General features: G+C 39.7%; 1 protein-coding gene across 6 annotated transcripts in view; it reads left to right on the top strand.

The window, feature by feature from the left end:
* The window catches only part of LOC139820212 (glutamate receptor ionotropic, kainate 2), a 407,847-nt gene that overhangs the window by 379,251 nt on the left and 13,837 nt on the right, over positions 1 to 14,759 (top strand). For 4 of the 6 annotated variants that reach the window (XM_071790344.1, XM_071790339.1, XM_071790340.1 and 1 more), the window contains 3 exons: positions 5,304 to 5,405; positions 5,502 to 5,603; positions 10,740 to 10,943. The exons of 1 other annotated variant lie outside the window; for it this stretch is intronic. In XM_071790344.1, the coding sequence (XP_071646445.1) occupies positions 5,304 to 5,405; positions 5,502 to 5,603; positions 10,740 to 10,943 (408 nt within the window). The remainder of the gene's footprint in view (positions 1 to 5,303; positions 5,406 to 5,501; positions 5,604 to 10,739; positions 10,944 to 14,759) is intronic. One more of the 6 variants, XM_071790343.1, reaches the window with a different exon arrangement.

Here is a 14,759-nt window from a genome sequence, read left to right on the forward strand (position 1 = left end):
TTCTGTGTATCTTCGTGCAATCTTCATCTCTTTTTCCGAGATAAATATTCCCTTTCATTTCGCGTACAAACACAAAAGCAAATAACGTCATTTATAAACGTCATTAAATTTTCATACTATTAAGAATGTTCTATCTATGCACACACGCTTTGTATTATCACGTATATGATATTCTGTTCTTTCACCTTTGGGCAGAAAGAAAAAAGAAAAATTCTCTTGCGCGAGAGAGAAATAAACGACTTTCTGGCAGGATCGTGACTTTTTTACGGTACCGAGAGAGCTCAACCTGTCGGCGTGACATTGGCGAGGAAAAGTGTTAAATCATATATATATATATAGGGTGTTTAGTAACTGCCGATCCAACGAAGTTCGCTGTTCTTTTCCATGCTCTTCTCTTCATTTCTTTTACTCGCTACTTCTTATTCTCCTTGCGATTTACGAGAGTGAACTTTCTTGCCAAAACTTTATTTTTGGAACGCAAGAATTTAATCCATTTTCATTACGGAAGTAAATGCATAAATCAAGCAAAGTTAAGTATAGTATCGACAATTAGAGTTACATATATGCGCGTAAACGTAAAGTGACCGCGGTTACTGATTGCTGCGAAAATGTACCGTGCAGCGTTTCCGCTCGTTCGGCAATAACTTGGTTGTATAGCGTAAGTTCACCCGTGAATAATTTACTAATGGGATTGTTTTATCCATTCGTGCGAATCTACAACTATTGCTCAACGAATCGCAACATTATACAAATAAACGAATCTTGATATATACAAAGATAAAATACAATAATTAATTACCCTTACAAAGTTTCATTAATTAAAGGTCAAACGGCTTGCGCGTATCTTAAAAGGAACCGTAAACGCATCTTATTGTTACACAGAGAAAAAAATGATGTTGTATCAACAGCATTAGTCTAATTGGAAATAATCTTGTTAATTCAATAACAATATTAGTGAAACAGTTATACTTATTTTATTAAAAGAAATACTTATTTTATTACAATAAAGCATGACGTATTGAATTAACAAGATTATTTCCAATTAGACTAATGGTGTTGATACAACATCATTTTTTCCTCCGTTTAGTACAATTTATTACTGTCATCCGTAATAGAATTTCAAAGGTGTAAAATATATCAAATTTCTTTCGCTGCGTCCTGATTTCACTGAATAGTATTTCTGCTTTTGCTGCGTGATACGAGATCTGTTTGCCGGTCGCGCCATCACGTGCTCTATATATGAGGCCAAAATGTGCCACGAGATTCGTGCCGGCGCGACGCGTTTCGCTTTTAAGACGACTTCTCATATTCCGCTCGCGTGGCCAGGATATACGCGACACGACGCGGGACTCGCGAGGAGGACACACAATGATAAAAATCGTCGTTGCCGTCGTCGTCGTCGCGCCACGTCCGTCCATGAAAAGGGATTTTCTCGCGGACAAAAGGAGTGTCCTCCGTAATAACAATTTACAATTATCCCGATGCTACGGCGAGCGACCGTCGCGTCGCGTCGCGTCGTCGCCGTTACTCCGCGACGTTTTCTCGTGCCGCGCGGAAGAGAGGCACTCTCGGATTTGAGTCACGCCCGACAATCCGTGGTAACTTCCGCTTTGGCTTTAATTAGACCCGCCGCGAAAACGAAACTGTGCCCGGCAGTTGCTATAGGGATATCGCGTTGAATTTATCGATCGTTTATTTCGGCCGCACTCGCACCTGAATTTTGATCGGCGTAATAAAGAGAATTGAAGCTGTCAGGCTGCGAGAATTTTTATGGTATACCGCTGTTTTATTGGAATGGCAAGAAGTTACAGGAGCATATATGCGGACAGATGTGACATTGTTTATTTTATTAAATTGTCATAAGGCACGTTTAAATGCGCGTGAAGCGGTATTTAGCTGTCGCGGTTTGCGAACTGTCATAACATTTTACATTTACATTCATTTATGCAATAGCATAATTTACATGTTATGAATATTTTATGAGGACACCGGTGTAATATATTTAAAACATGCGATGTTGCTAATTTAGTACAATGTCGCTTTTCATACGTTAATTTCACACTTTATGGTTACGCGCTGACGAAAAATCTGGTGGACAGTCAACTCAGCTGCATTCGCGAAAAATATAAAACTAATGTAAAAGAATGTAGCCATAAATATGATGCGATTGTATATGTATATAGGTTGCTTTGGTGTTGGAGTATGCATCGCGTAACTTTCAAGTCGACTAACGAAAGAACCACAACTCTCTTAATATTATAGAAAGGACCACATTAATAGTTTTACTTTAAGAGAAACCGAAGATATAAATAGTATATATTATAATATTTCTTGCCTTTCTGTTTAAAAAAAAGAACGTGGAATTATTGCGTGGCAGTCGGAATCATGAATTCTCTCTTGGCGAAAGTTGCTGCTTAACGAGGTAATCAAACTTTAGGTTCGCGTTTACCTTGCTCCCACCTCATTTTCCGTTTCTATGCATTCTATTCTTGCATTATTCCGCAAAAACGAAACGCTATCGAGGAAATTTCCACTCTCGTATTTTCGTTTTTGCATATTTATTCAAATACGCAATATTCAAAAGCCCATGTTTTTGTTACACTTCGATTTAGTGTTACGAAATAATGTATACATACATGTATTTTTGCTTCGTCGTTTTGCTGCGATTTTACTCACGAATCGCGAAAAAGCAAATCGAAGATTAGAAAAAGGCGGAGGACGATTTCTACGACCGCAAGAATAAGCTGAAAATTTCTTTTATCTGGCATTGTTTGCTTTCTGAGTTTTATTGTGAGATGTGCATCCTGCATATATTGAGTATAGGTAATCCCAAGAACATCAAGAAAATATGTACCTAGTTCAGTTTTTTATGTTGAAAAAATATATCATATAACCAAAATATATCAGGAATCTTTATTAAATCGACGCAATTAATTGGCGAGTAACAATAACGCTTAATCACGACGTTTCGACCCGGGGGTTTTGGGTCCTTCTCAAGTGTCTTGTAACAAAAAATTTGGTAACGCCGGAATTAGTTAGAATTCTAACAAAAATATAACGGAAACAATTAAATGTCTTACCTATAAACTGGCATGGAACCATAGCTTTCGCGTGAACATCAAAATATATCATATGACAAAAACTGTATTGTATTTCTTGCGACACAAACTGCGTTAAACTATATGCATATATTTTTATATACACAGTCGTTTTTCCATTTTTTCTTTTTACGGTAAAAGCTCTTATATTTTAATTTAATGTTTTGCGGTTTAGCAAACGTATCGGTTATTTTGCACGTACAGGAAAAATAAAAATATTACAGTTATGAAATTTTAGTTTGTTGTTATAAAAAGTTATAATTTTCTCGGATAGCAAAAAGTCATTCCACAGAAGAGTATGAGAGTAATTAAAATATAATATCATAATAAATACTTGAATTCTAAGCTGCAATTTTAATTAAACGTTAGAGAGAAGGCGTTTACATATAAACTACATATGTATAAATATGTGTATAAATATATCAGCATTTAATATGTGAAATATTATAAAAAATTGCCCAATTTTTTACATCCAATTTGTTTAATCCTCCAGTAAACATTAATCTTTTTTATTTCGAAGATTAATGGCCAATTTCTTCACCGTCGGATAACTCTATCCTTCGGTTAACCTCACTCTTCATTTTTTTTCTAAGGGGGCAGTTAGAAAGAGATGAAGAGTGAGGTTAACCGAAGGATAGAGTTATCCAACGATGAAGAAATTGGCCCTAAGTGATTTTTCTTTGACGATAGTTACTATGTACTTGCATTCACTTCAGGCTTTGTCTCGAAACAAGAGAGAAGTCGGAAATGTTAAAAATTCTTTCAAATGATATTGCCGATTGTATGAAAGATGTGCTCGACTTCGACGATCTTCTTCGTTCCGAAGAAGTTTATGCGTTCCGTGATCTCCGCCAGAACTATACGTATCCATCTGCCTCGTCTCTTTTCCTCGCTAATATCCCGTCACTCTCTTAATATCGCTCAATCGTCGATAGCCCCGTAGATTTCCCAGGCATCTTACCGGAAGCCGGTGAATATGACCTGCCCGAATAGCGTACGAATGGCGTAAGATCTTTGGAAAAGGAGGCTTTAACGACTTTACGAGATTCACGCGCACGTAAGCGGTAACGACTTTCTAAGTGCGAAAATTTTTAAGGCAACCGGGAAAATTTCTAAGCCGGTAACACGGCCAATAGCCGTTAGTCAAACTACCACCCGAGTTTTGTCTTCGCGCCGGAAGACACTGCTGCTGCGCTCCGAGATTGAGAGATTTACGCCGACGATGCACATCCGTCTTGCATCGCATTTTAATGTAGTTCGCAGTTTATGTGGAGCACGTAAGAAAATCTTCTTCCCGTCTGAGTTAACCTGCCATTATAATAGCACAACGCTTTATTTCAGACACCTTATCTCGCAATATTAGCATAAATTTACAATTCTATCTTGTCTTCAAAAAGATGTCCTTTTGAGTGTGTGTTTTTGACCGAAACAATCTTTTTTTAATTTCGGCCGAAACCCGAAACGAATATTCGGTTATGTCTCAATTTCGGCTGAAACCAAAATCGAAAACCGAGACGTTCATGGGAATCCTAAAAAGCTCATATGTATATATACGCGCGCACATATATAGCTTTTTTTTTATACGGTAAAAAAACATGTTATATTTGAGTGGATTTCTATTCGTGTAGAAATTTTCGTGTTAAATTTTTAACATATACACTGGTGTTAATGTGACATTGTCATTGTGATGTTATTTTGACTTTTATTACAATTCCATTACTACAATAATCTGTAATATTCTATATATTATCCATAGTATCTACCGCAATCATATAATTTTAATAATAACAAAATTTCTAAACATAAAATAAACAGTTTCGGCTATGTCGCTGAAACTCCTGTTCAATTGTGGCCGAAACCGAAACCTCAACTCCGAAACTTTGATTTTTGGCTGAAACTGAAACCGAATTTTCGGTCAAAACTCTACTGACATTGCTACATTTAAACTTTAAATTACTTAAATCGAATTTCGTTTATCAGTACAATGGGACTAGGGAAATAGATGAGAACAATTGGAACACTCTCATTGGAGCATTGCTCCAATGAGAGTGTTCCATATACATGTTCAACAAACTGCCTGTTATTTCAAGTTCAATCTACTGAATATGCCGTCGCGCCAAACGCGCGGAATAAAATTGACGAATTCATACATGCAACATAGAGAGCACTCTCACGAACGCGAATCCGCAACGATTTTTGTTGCAGGTCGAGATGAAAGGAATCTCCGGACCTATTGAATTTAAAGAAGGCCGCAGAATTCAGTTTAAATTGGATCTGCTGAAACTGAAACAGCACTCGCTCGTCAAGGTACGTCGTGACCTTACCGTAAGCAAAACAGGAAGCGTGTGTTGGAAGAACGACGCGAATATCAAAATGGCTATATAACATTATATGCGAAACTAGGTCGGCGAATGGCGTCCCGGCGCCGGCGTCAACGTCACAGACACCGCAGCCTTTTTCGAGCCCAGCATTGGGAATGTAACTCTGATTGTGATCACTATACTGGTGAGTTATGCCGAGTCGGCCGTCAAATGTGCACTTTGTCGCGCAATAACTTTACCGTTATTCGTTTCTCATGTTAAAACGGCAAGGAAGTTAATATCTTAAGGGAGACTTTTTATGTCTTTACGTAAATCTACACGCACGTTTCATTGCAAGATTATGCGACATTTGGACACGCAGCTATAAGGAAATATATTCAAATATATTCATAATAACTTCTGTTCCCTAAAACAAAAAGGAAGATACACGTAAGGCGAGGTAGATTGTCACACATAATGCCGACTTTTACTGTTTCGATTTTCCGGCCATCGCCATACCACCCATTTTGGTAGAGTCGAGCGAGAAACGCGCGATAGCCTAGTTGAAAGTTTCTCGATATGGTCGGCGCCAACGTGTCTCGTCATAAATTCGCGTTTACGCCGCGCGCCGCGGCGGTCTCAAAACGCTTTCCGTTATTCTTGCATGAATCCCCCGGGTTTCGTGTGTCTCGGCGTCGGATGCAGGAGACGCCGTACGTGATGATGCGCCACGAAAAGAACTACACCGGGAACTCGCGATTTTATGGTTTTTGCGTGGACCTTCTGGCGGCGGTGGCGAGGGAGGTCGGCTTCTCGTACCGGCTGGAGCTGGTGCCGGACAGGAAATACGGCGCGCGGGACCCGGAGACCGGCGAGTGGAACGGCATCGTCCGAGAGCTCATGCGACATGTATGATTTGGTTTGTTTGTTTCATTTCTCGCATCTCTGTCTGATACACGATCCCCCGTCCTAAACACCCGCTCACGTAATCGCTAGAGAATAGCTGGAGAGATCTCACGTTGGACGCTGCTTTTAGCTGTTTCAGTAACCGAAGGAGGTTTTACTTTGTTACCTGAAATTACATTACCTTAGATTAAAATAGATTCCATATTGACTGTTGCGTTAGAAATTGAAATCGATTGTTGTAGCTCGACAATACGTCGTGGCTGACCAATACGTGCTTGCACTACTGTGAATGTTGCCTCGATAATAAATTAAAACTCCGTTAATTAACGGCTCAGTACACAATCGCAGTAATAGCATTTAATGGTAGAAATATAAACAGTATTAGTTCGTTGTTTGTAAAATTCTTTAGCTTGTAAAAACATAAGCGTAAGTAATAATATTATCCCGTCTGTAGTCCCATCTGTATTTTGTTTCAATTCAATATTTTGGATACAATTACGATTTGATTTATGTATCTAGTCGTAATATTTCTGTTATGTTTGACCAGTTGAATTTGTTCTCCTAGTAACTCATTATGATTGATTACCCTTACTCGTAGAATAAGGAGCTGCTCTTATAAAGATAAATCACAATACGACATAAATGTCGTAATGCGCGCGGCGATGGCAACTCGCAAATACCAATCGACATGAAATAAGATCGTAAATCAATGAATGATCGCGTCAAGTTGTTTATTGATTACGCTCCTTAGCGTGAACACCACATCACAGCGTCGTCAATTTACGTAGATTTCGGTTACGCCGATTCTTTTTACGATCCTATACGTATAATCACCGACATACTTCACAAAGAATTCTCATCTTTGTTAGAAAATGGGAAATAATAATTTTACCCTCCAGTGTTATTTATTATTAATTTTTAATGAGTTCTTTTCAATGAGTTCTCGATAATGTGAAAGACAAAAATGGTGGATTCGGTGAAACAAATCATTTAATGCATATTTTCAAATAATGGGATAGCATTCCTTATTTATATTTGACGCGTATAAATAATTTGAATGTGAATAGAAAATTCTTCCTATAAAGCAAATCAATTTATTTAGACGAGGAAAACCTCGTGTACCAATACGATTGACGCCAAACGAGTCATCAAATATGATGTATACGTAATTTATAATTATTAAATTAAAAATTGCACGGTATCTCAATGCAGATACAAAGATCAACATACAGCCAATGCTTTTAACGGATTTTTCCTTAATTAAAAATAGCAGCAGATAGAATGCTTGACGAACGTGAAATGTAGCTTATTAATAACGACTTTATTAACGATGAATATCAATTATATCAATTATATAAACGCAATATAATATTACCGCAAATATAAACGAAAATAAAATGTATTTCTCGTATAAAAAGCTAACAGTATTTTATATATAAATTCCGTAATATCACAATGAAATATCGTGCATTTATCAAAATACAATGAATGTTTTGCACAGCACATGGACTTGTAACTTCTTTTTATACTTCCTGAAGCAACGTCTTGAAAATGATTCATAAATTTTTTATTTATATTGATTAATTATTTTTAATAAATATGAAAACTTTTTTCTTCGGGGCTGTGAGTCTTTAATAATTACGCATCTCGTCGATACTTGCGTGAATGCGTATCGCTTTATATCCGCGGGTGCGTTGAAATTTGCCGGGCCTCTCTCTTCTCCTTAAATCTTTCACGCTTTTACGGCTTCACGTACTTTTTCGCTTTATTCAAGAGATTCATGCATTATTCAAAAGAGAGTTAAAAGTGGCCTTATAGCTTCCATTAAGTTGGCTTAAATTAATTTTATATCTCATTTTCTGTCTTCTAGATTGCGTGTACGGACTTTAGCAGTCTGCGCTCACGGAGGTGTGCCATATTAAGTAATTATTCATGAACGCGCCGACTGTTAAATCCGTCTTCTTTTAATCCACGCGTACGATAAGTCAAGTCACTTCTCCGTTTCACGCGATATTTTCGTATTTTTTACGTCGAATACGATAAAGTCGAATTACGATAAATATTTGCCGCACGAATCCATCCCGCAAGAAATAATTTCTCTCGCTAAGACTTTTACTCCTACAACTACGTATGTATGCTAATTTTTCATTTTTGTTTTCGTGCGCGCATTCGTGCAACTTATGTGGATTAAATCTTACGTTTGAATTTTCCAGTTCTTTCCATGCATATGTATACGTACGTATGCATAACAATTTTTTACAAACGGATGTAAAACCTCAAACAGCATACGAATGAAATATGTGTGCGTTCTCGCCTCTCTCGTTTGAATCCCGTGTCACAAAGATAACAATATTAAATAAACGAGGATGTCGAGGATAAAAATATTAATAATTTAAAATGTTATAAAATGTTATAAAATGATATAAAATGTGTTCAACAATTAACGCGCTCTCTTTTTCCCGTCTCTTTCTTTTTTTCTAAAACGCCGCTTTTTAACGCAGCTTAATTAATGCGTTCTAAATTCTGTGTATAGGCAGTATGCTGTTAATCCGGTCGAAATTCTCATATGCAGCTCGTAAATACCAAATCCGCGCTCGGCGTACCTTCTAATTAAATCTCTCGCGTTTCCGCCGCGGCGCAGTCACCGGCCCCATTTTCATCTAAAATGGCGAAAAGCTTCATGAAGTGAAGCTACTTTATTGCATTTCAAGAAGCCGATTTGAATTTAAATTTAAATCTAGAGCCCCGCGCGCGCGCACCTAGACCTCCGGCTCGCCACACCTGAATATACGACGACCGCGCGATAACGCTCGCACCTGTGGGTAGAGAGAGGTATAGCATCTTTTTGTCTATATTTTCACTTATTCATCGTGAGAATAATATTTGCCCGGTAGAACGAAAGCTCTCGCTCGTTGTACGTTCGCCTCTCCCATACGTGCGCAATTATCGGAATTCTTCGGATAATTTTTCTCGTTCTCGCTGTCCTGTATTCGCCCGGCGTTACTCCAACATGATCGATTATTCGTATCAACGTTTTATCAAATGTTTATATAATCCACCGTTTCTGCACGCGAGATACACATTCTGAATTTGATGAGAAGTTTCCTACGTTTTTCATTTGTTATGTGACGATGCTGGATGAGATTTGTTATCATGTGCGAAGAACAGGAAAATTACTTAGTGATAATTGTTGTGAAAAATTAATGAAATACAATTAAAAATCCATCAATCAAAAGATATAAATTGTTAATTTGAAAGAAATCAACTTATTTCAAATTTTCTTTGTTTCGATTATCAATGCGTTTAACATGCATCAGAAAATTATATAAATATTTATTTGAAGCTATTTCTAATTTTTTACTAGTAAAATGACGATATAAGGCAACATTACTCGTGTGATTTATTTGGCAAGCTATATCGTCTAGCTGATGTAACATCACGCACGTTAATCGGGCCTCTTGCACCTGAGTCTCCGAGGCCTACGACACGCAGTTACGCTTTCAGAATGCATCTCGTGGGAGTGTTCGGTGTAATAGTCTATCGAAGAGTAATCCATTTAGCTGGTAATCAGCATCGAGAGAGCCATCGGACGCGCGCGCGTCAGGGCAAGTGCATTTGCCAGGCCCGGTATGTCGTCGTAAATACCAATTAAACCTGTCCACGCCGTTACGGATAGATCCACTATCCGCTATCGCACGGTCCACATATGGTATCTCGGAAATCTTCGGTAAACACGGCGATGTCACTTTTATGCGAAATTTATAGATGTTATTTCGGTGTCGCGTCGGCGAAAAACACGGATAATTTTTAGATGACGTTACGCGTCTCGCTGCATCACGTCGTTCGAAATTTGATAGATCTTTATACACATATCTTTGTATGCATAAGGTTACAAATATCCTTATAACAAAAATATAAATATTTTTTTATCTATTCGGCTTACCAATCATATCACTAAACTAAACGGGTAAACTAACACAAATCTAATATACTAATATAATAACGAAATGTGTCCACATATTGTTCTTTAATTAAATCTGCAGGGCGTATCTTTCGACGGAAGAGTAAAACGACTCCCTAAAATTTCCCTAAGCCTCTTGAACTCAGACCGAAACTGCAAAACTTGGTCTCCACGCGCGACCCTTGCCAAGAAGGAAAAAAGATTTACATTCCGCCCGTATAAAATTCCCATGACGAACATGCGAGCGCCTTATCGTTTTCACGGAACCTTGTTGTCGACCATATCGATAGATACGACGCGGTAGTGGTGTCCCATGAAAAGAATGCGGGATAACAAAATGGGCGGGAGAACTGGCGACCGGAGACGAACGAAGGATAGGAAAAGAGATAGGGAGAAAAGAATCGCAGGGCGAGATCCAGCGAAGGGAGAGACGAAAGCAAAAGACGGTAGCGCTCCTTTTTATGATCCCCGTAGGAGCAGCCGTATGTAATGCTGAAGAGCGGGGGGAATTTCAGCGGGAACACGCGCTACGAGGGCTTCTGCATCGACCTGCTGAAGGAGATAGCGCGCATGGTGGGCTTCACTTACAGGATCGAGCTCGTGCCGGATGGCAAGTATGGCGTTTACGATTACGAGACCGGCGAGTGGAACGGGATAGTTCGCCAGCTGATGGACAAGGTGAGTGTGTGCGGTCCGTGCGCAACGGTGCAGCGGGCTCGAATTAACGCGTAGGAGACGTATATATACCCTTGTTGGGACTAAGGGAGTTCAACTGTCTGCTCGTGCGAACTATAACAATTGTCATAAATAATATTCAATTTTTTTAGAATTTGACCATTTTAAATCCTTCAATTTGCATCTCCTCTTATAGGAATTTTATAATTTATTGTTAACAAGCGTGCACGAAAAATTCTTCCGACCACGGCATCGGGAAACTTTCGGGATGAAAGGGCGCCGTCAGCTAACGCGTACATACACAGCGATATAATTTATATGTACGGAAACTGTGTGTGTGCGCGGTCTATACTGTGCTGGAGAGGTTGCTGACTCCCAGCGCAGTGAGACAGTTTGATAAGCGGTAATAGATGCAACAAAGGGTAGTTAAGCAAATTTCAACAGAGATAGGGAGAGCAGGTGTATCGGCGTTTGTGAAGAGATGTAATCCCGCAGGAGATATGCGTAGCGTCGCGCGTATAGGCATTATCCCCGAGAAATCCACAGAGAACATACCGCACAAAATTTACTTACGGCTCTCCTTTTATCATATGCGAATTGCCGCACCGATTTCGAATCGGGTCAAATAACCTGCCATTTGTATCGGTAACATCCCACGCGTGCGTTAATCATGCAAATTGATGGTTGCACACGTGGGATTACTTACGAACGGCGGGATGTGCCGCGATAGATGGGGATGAGACCGTGCCATTTTGCTGGCGATAGGCGCGAGCGCAAATCGCCACCGTGCACTTTGCGCTGAACGCGTATAGGCTTAGACGCGCGGCTTGATGCGTCGCTTCCCTTTTGCAATTCAAATCACGAACAGATGCGAGACGGGGGAAGCTCATATATACGGGCGACACCTCGCATTCCTACCAGAGGAAAGCGTGAAACTAGCCCGCGTACGTATTGCTGCGTCGTCGCCCGTCGCTGCGTCTACATTTCAGAGTAGGTACATCGGCGCGCGCCAGGCGATTGATTAAGTGCCGCATACGCGCGCAATTCCGTTCTACCGAATTTCAATATCCCGCTGACGTTTGTAGCAGATGCAACGGCAACGTTGTGCGCGACGCCGTGATAACAATGTCAATCGCACACACCTCGTGCCAACAGGCACCAGCAATGCAAAGATAGCACATCGTGTAAAAGAGAGCTCGAGGTTACGCAGGTAAAACCTTTGGCGTCGAAGCCGGAGTTAAACGCACGTGTAGTGTGTATCATCGTATACGTACACCCGCATTACGGTGATCACGATAGTCTAAATGTATTAATTGCACCAGTAAAGAAATGTAGAATTTAGATGTTGCTTTCGTATATTTGTTATCTTGAGAGATTTTTGTCAATACTAGAACTCTCCCTCTAAACGAGATAGTGACAATTGACAATTCTCCCTCGAAAATAGGCATATCGATCTTTATATTTTACAGATTTTCGAATTTTTCTTTAAAGGGAAAGAACTAAGGAAATTGCTTTTCTCGTTTTTCGTGGCACGCGCATTTTTTCCGCGGTACATTTCTTTAAAGCGCACTCGCGTTTTTGAGGGGAGAACTCTAAGTAGGATGTAATGAGGCGAGTATCCCGGCAGCGATATCTACATTCCGGAGAACTACTTTCGCCATAAATCCCCGAAGTTCGGGATTGAATTCAGTGTCCGGTTGCTGCGGAACACAAGGGGCGCACTTTTATCACAATGAATAATGTACAAATCCCTGCGTGTGTGCGTACATAACAGAAACTAAATGCACCTGTATAGAAATAATTAATTCCACACATACACTTTTATATATAATGTAAAGCGACGAGAGAAGCTCGCAGCTTTATCAAACGGGTAACAAGATACGCAGTGAGTCGAAAATGACCTCGGTTTAATTTAACGAAATAATATTCTATGTACGAAATAACCAAAGATTAAAGGAGATGCTGGTTCAAGGACCGCGAGCCGCGTCGATAGCGCAGGTGGAATAATCACGTTTTAATTTCAGGAAAATTACAGTTACGAATGGCCTAATATCACGAGAGATTCTGGAATGTATTAAACATAACGCGATCAGCGATACGGTGACGAAGGTATAAGCGCGCGCGTATGAGCTGGAATTCTTGGAATTATGAGGAATCGCGATATGAGAGTCCGCGAAATTTCTCATTTTCGTCGGGGCCCGCAGACCGGTGGACGTTACAAAGCGACCGGCACTATGTTATCCGGACGGCAGTATTAATTTCGTCAGATGATCATTAATAATACTCGCCTCGCCTCTCGCCGCAGTCGTCGCGAGCCCGAGAGCGCGATGGTGAAACCGAGGATGGAAAAATGACGATGAAAAAGCGCACGTAATATGCCTAGAGAAGCGGCATCGTATTTTAGCGACTTACGCATATAGTTAAGCAGATCACCCTCTTCCGAGAACATCCGCAATCAAGAATGTCAAATCGATAATTAATCGGAAACCCACGTTTAATTAGCGATGTTTCAATTAGCGTACATCAATATAATACAAAAAAAGTTCTCTCATGTTACGCTCTTTTTTTCCAGATATTCGTGTTTCGAGAATATTATTGGAAAAGCATTTCAAAAAGATATATTATTTTACGATAAATTTTTCTACGCATAGTACTAATTTGCAATTTAACGCAACAAGTTTTGGAGTATTCATTGATTGCGAAAATATGCAAAATACCGTTACACGAGATATTAATTTCCCTCGCGTGGATTTTCTTGAAAAGAATGACACATCGATATTTCATTTTTATCTGAGCGCAGTTGATAAATGGGATATCGTTTGTCGGGCCGCACGGGAAAAGGTAACGCGGCTCAAAAATGAATGAATGAAATGAAAAACGAAGCTCGTTCGCGATGTATCACCACCGTCATGAAAATTATTAATCGACAAAAGTGATCTTCAATATTAAATAAACAATGTACATACATATATACATATAATATATCGCGGGTAAAAATATATCGGACACACACTCTCGTGTCTCCATAATCTCCATGTAAAATTGATATCGCCCCTTTTCCGGTACATTATCTCCGCTTGCAGCTTCAACTGGCTCCTCGCATTCACGTTTCCCTCGACGCGTTCGACACATCGCGCCGCGTACCCTGCATTCGCTCGTACATTCATAAACGATTGACGGCAACGATGCATCGCGCGGGTCCGCAATGGCGCCATGGCTGTCATCGCGCGAGAACACGCAACAACAAATTATTGCGACCGTCATCCATGGGTCGCGCACGGGGCGGTGGCGTAAATCACGCGCGAATTAGTGACGCCGCCAGTCCGAAATATCTTTCACGGGGATGAACCGGGCATCGTTTTACGCGACGTCGATGTCGACCATTTCGGCTGTCCGGCGTTGTACGTGAGATGTATCGCCGAGCATTCCCCAACGGTTTAACTATAGACGACCGTAATACGGGGTAATATATATTTATCGAGTAAAATGTGTCGAGTTTTTGGGTGAAAGCGAAATTGCAAATTATTATTTTACATTATTGGAATCAACAAAGCTCACTTTACATTCATAATTAAATATGAAATTATTTACCGTCGGGATTCATCAAATATTATAAATTAAAATTATTAAAATACGAGATGAATATTCAGAGAATATTGTACGCTGCCTAAAAGGAATATGCTCAAATATTTGTGTCTATTTTTAATTAGAATGTACGAAAAACAAGGAGAAGTTTCTCGATTGAAGTCTATTGCGATTGATGTGATAGTTTTTTGACTTTCTGGAATAAATATGTGAGAACGTAAAACATCAGATATT

This window comes from Temnothorax longispinosus, chromosome 10 (genome assembly GCF_030848805.1).
Source record: "Temnothorax longispinosus isolate EJ_2023e chromosome 10, Tlon_JGU_v1, whole genome shotgun sequence".
Taxonomy (NCBI): domain Eukaryota; kingdom Metazoa; phylum Arthropoda; class Insecta; order Hymenoptera; family Formicidae; genus Temnothorax; species Temnothorax longispinosus.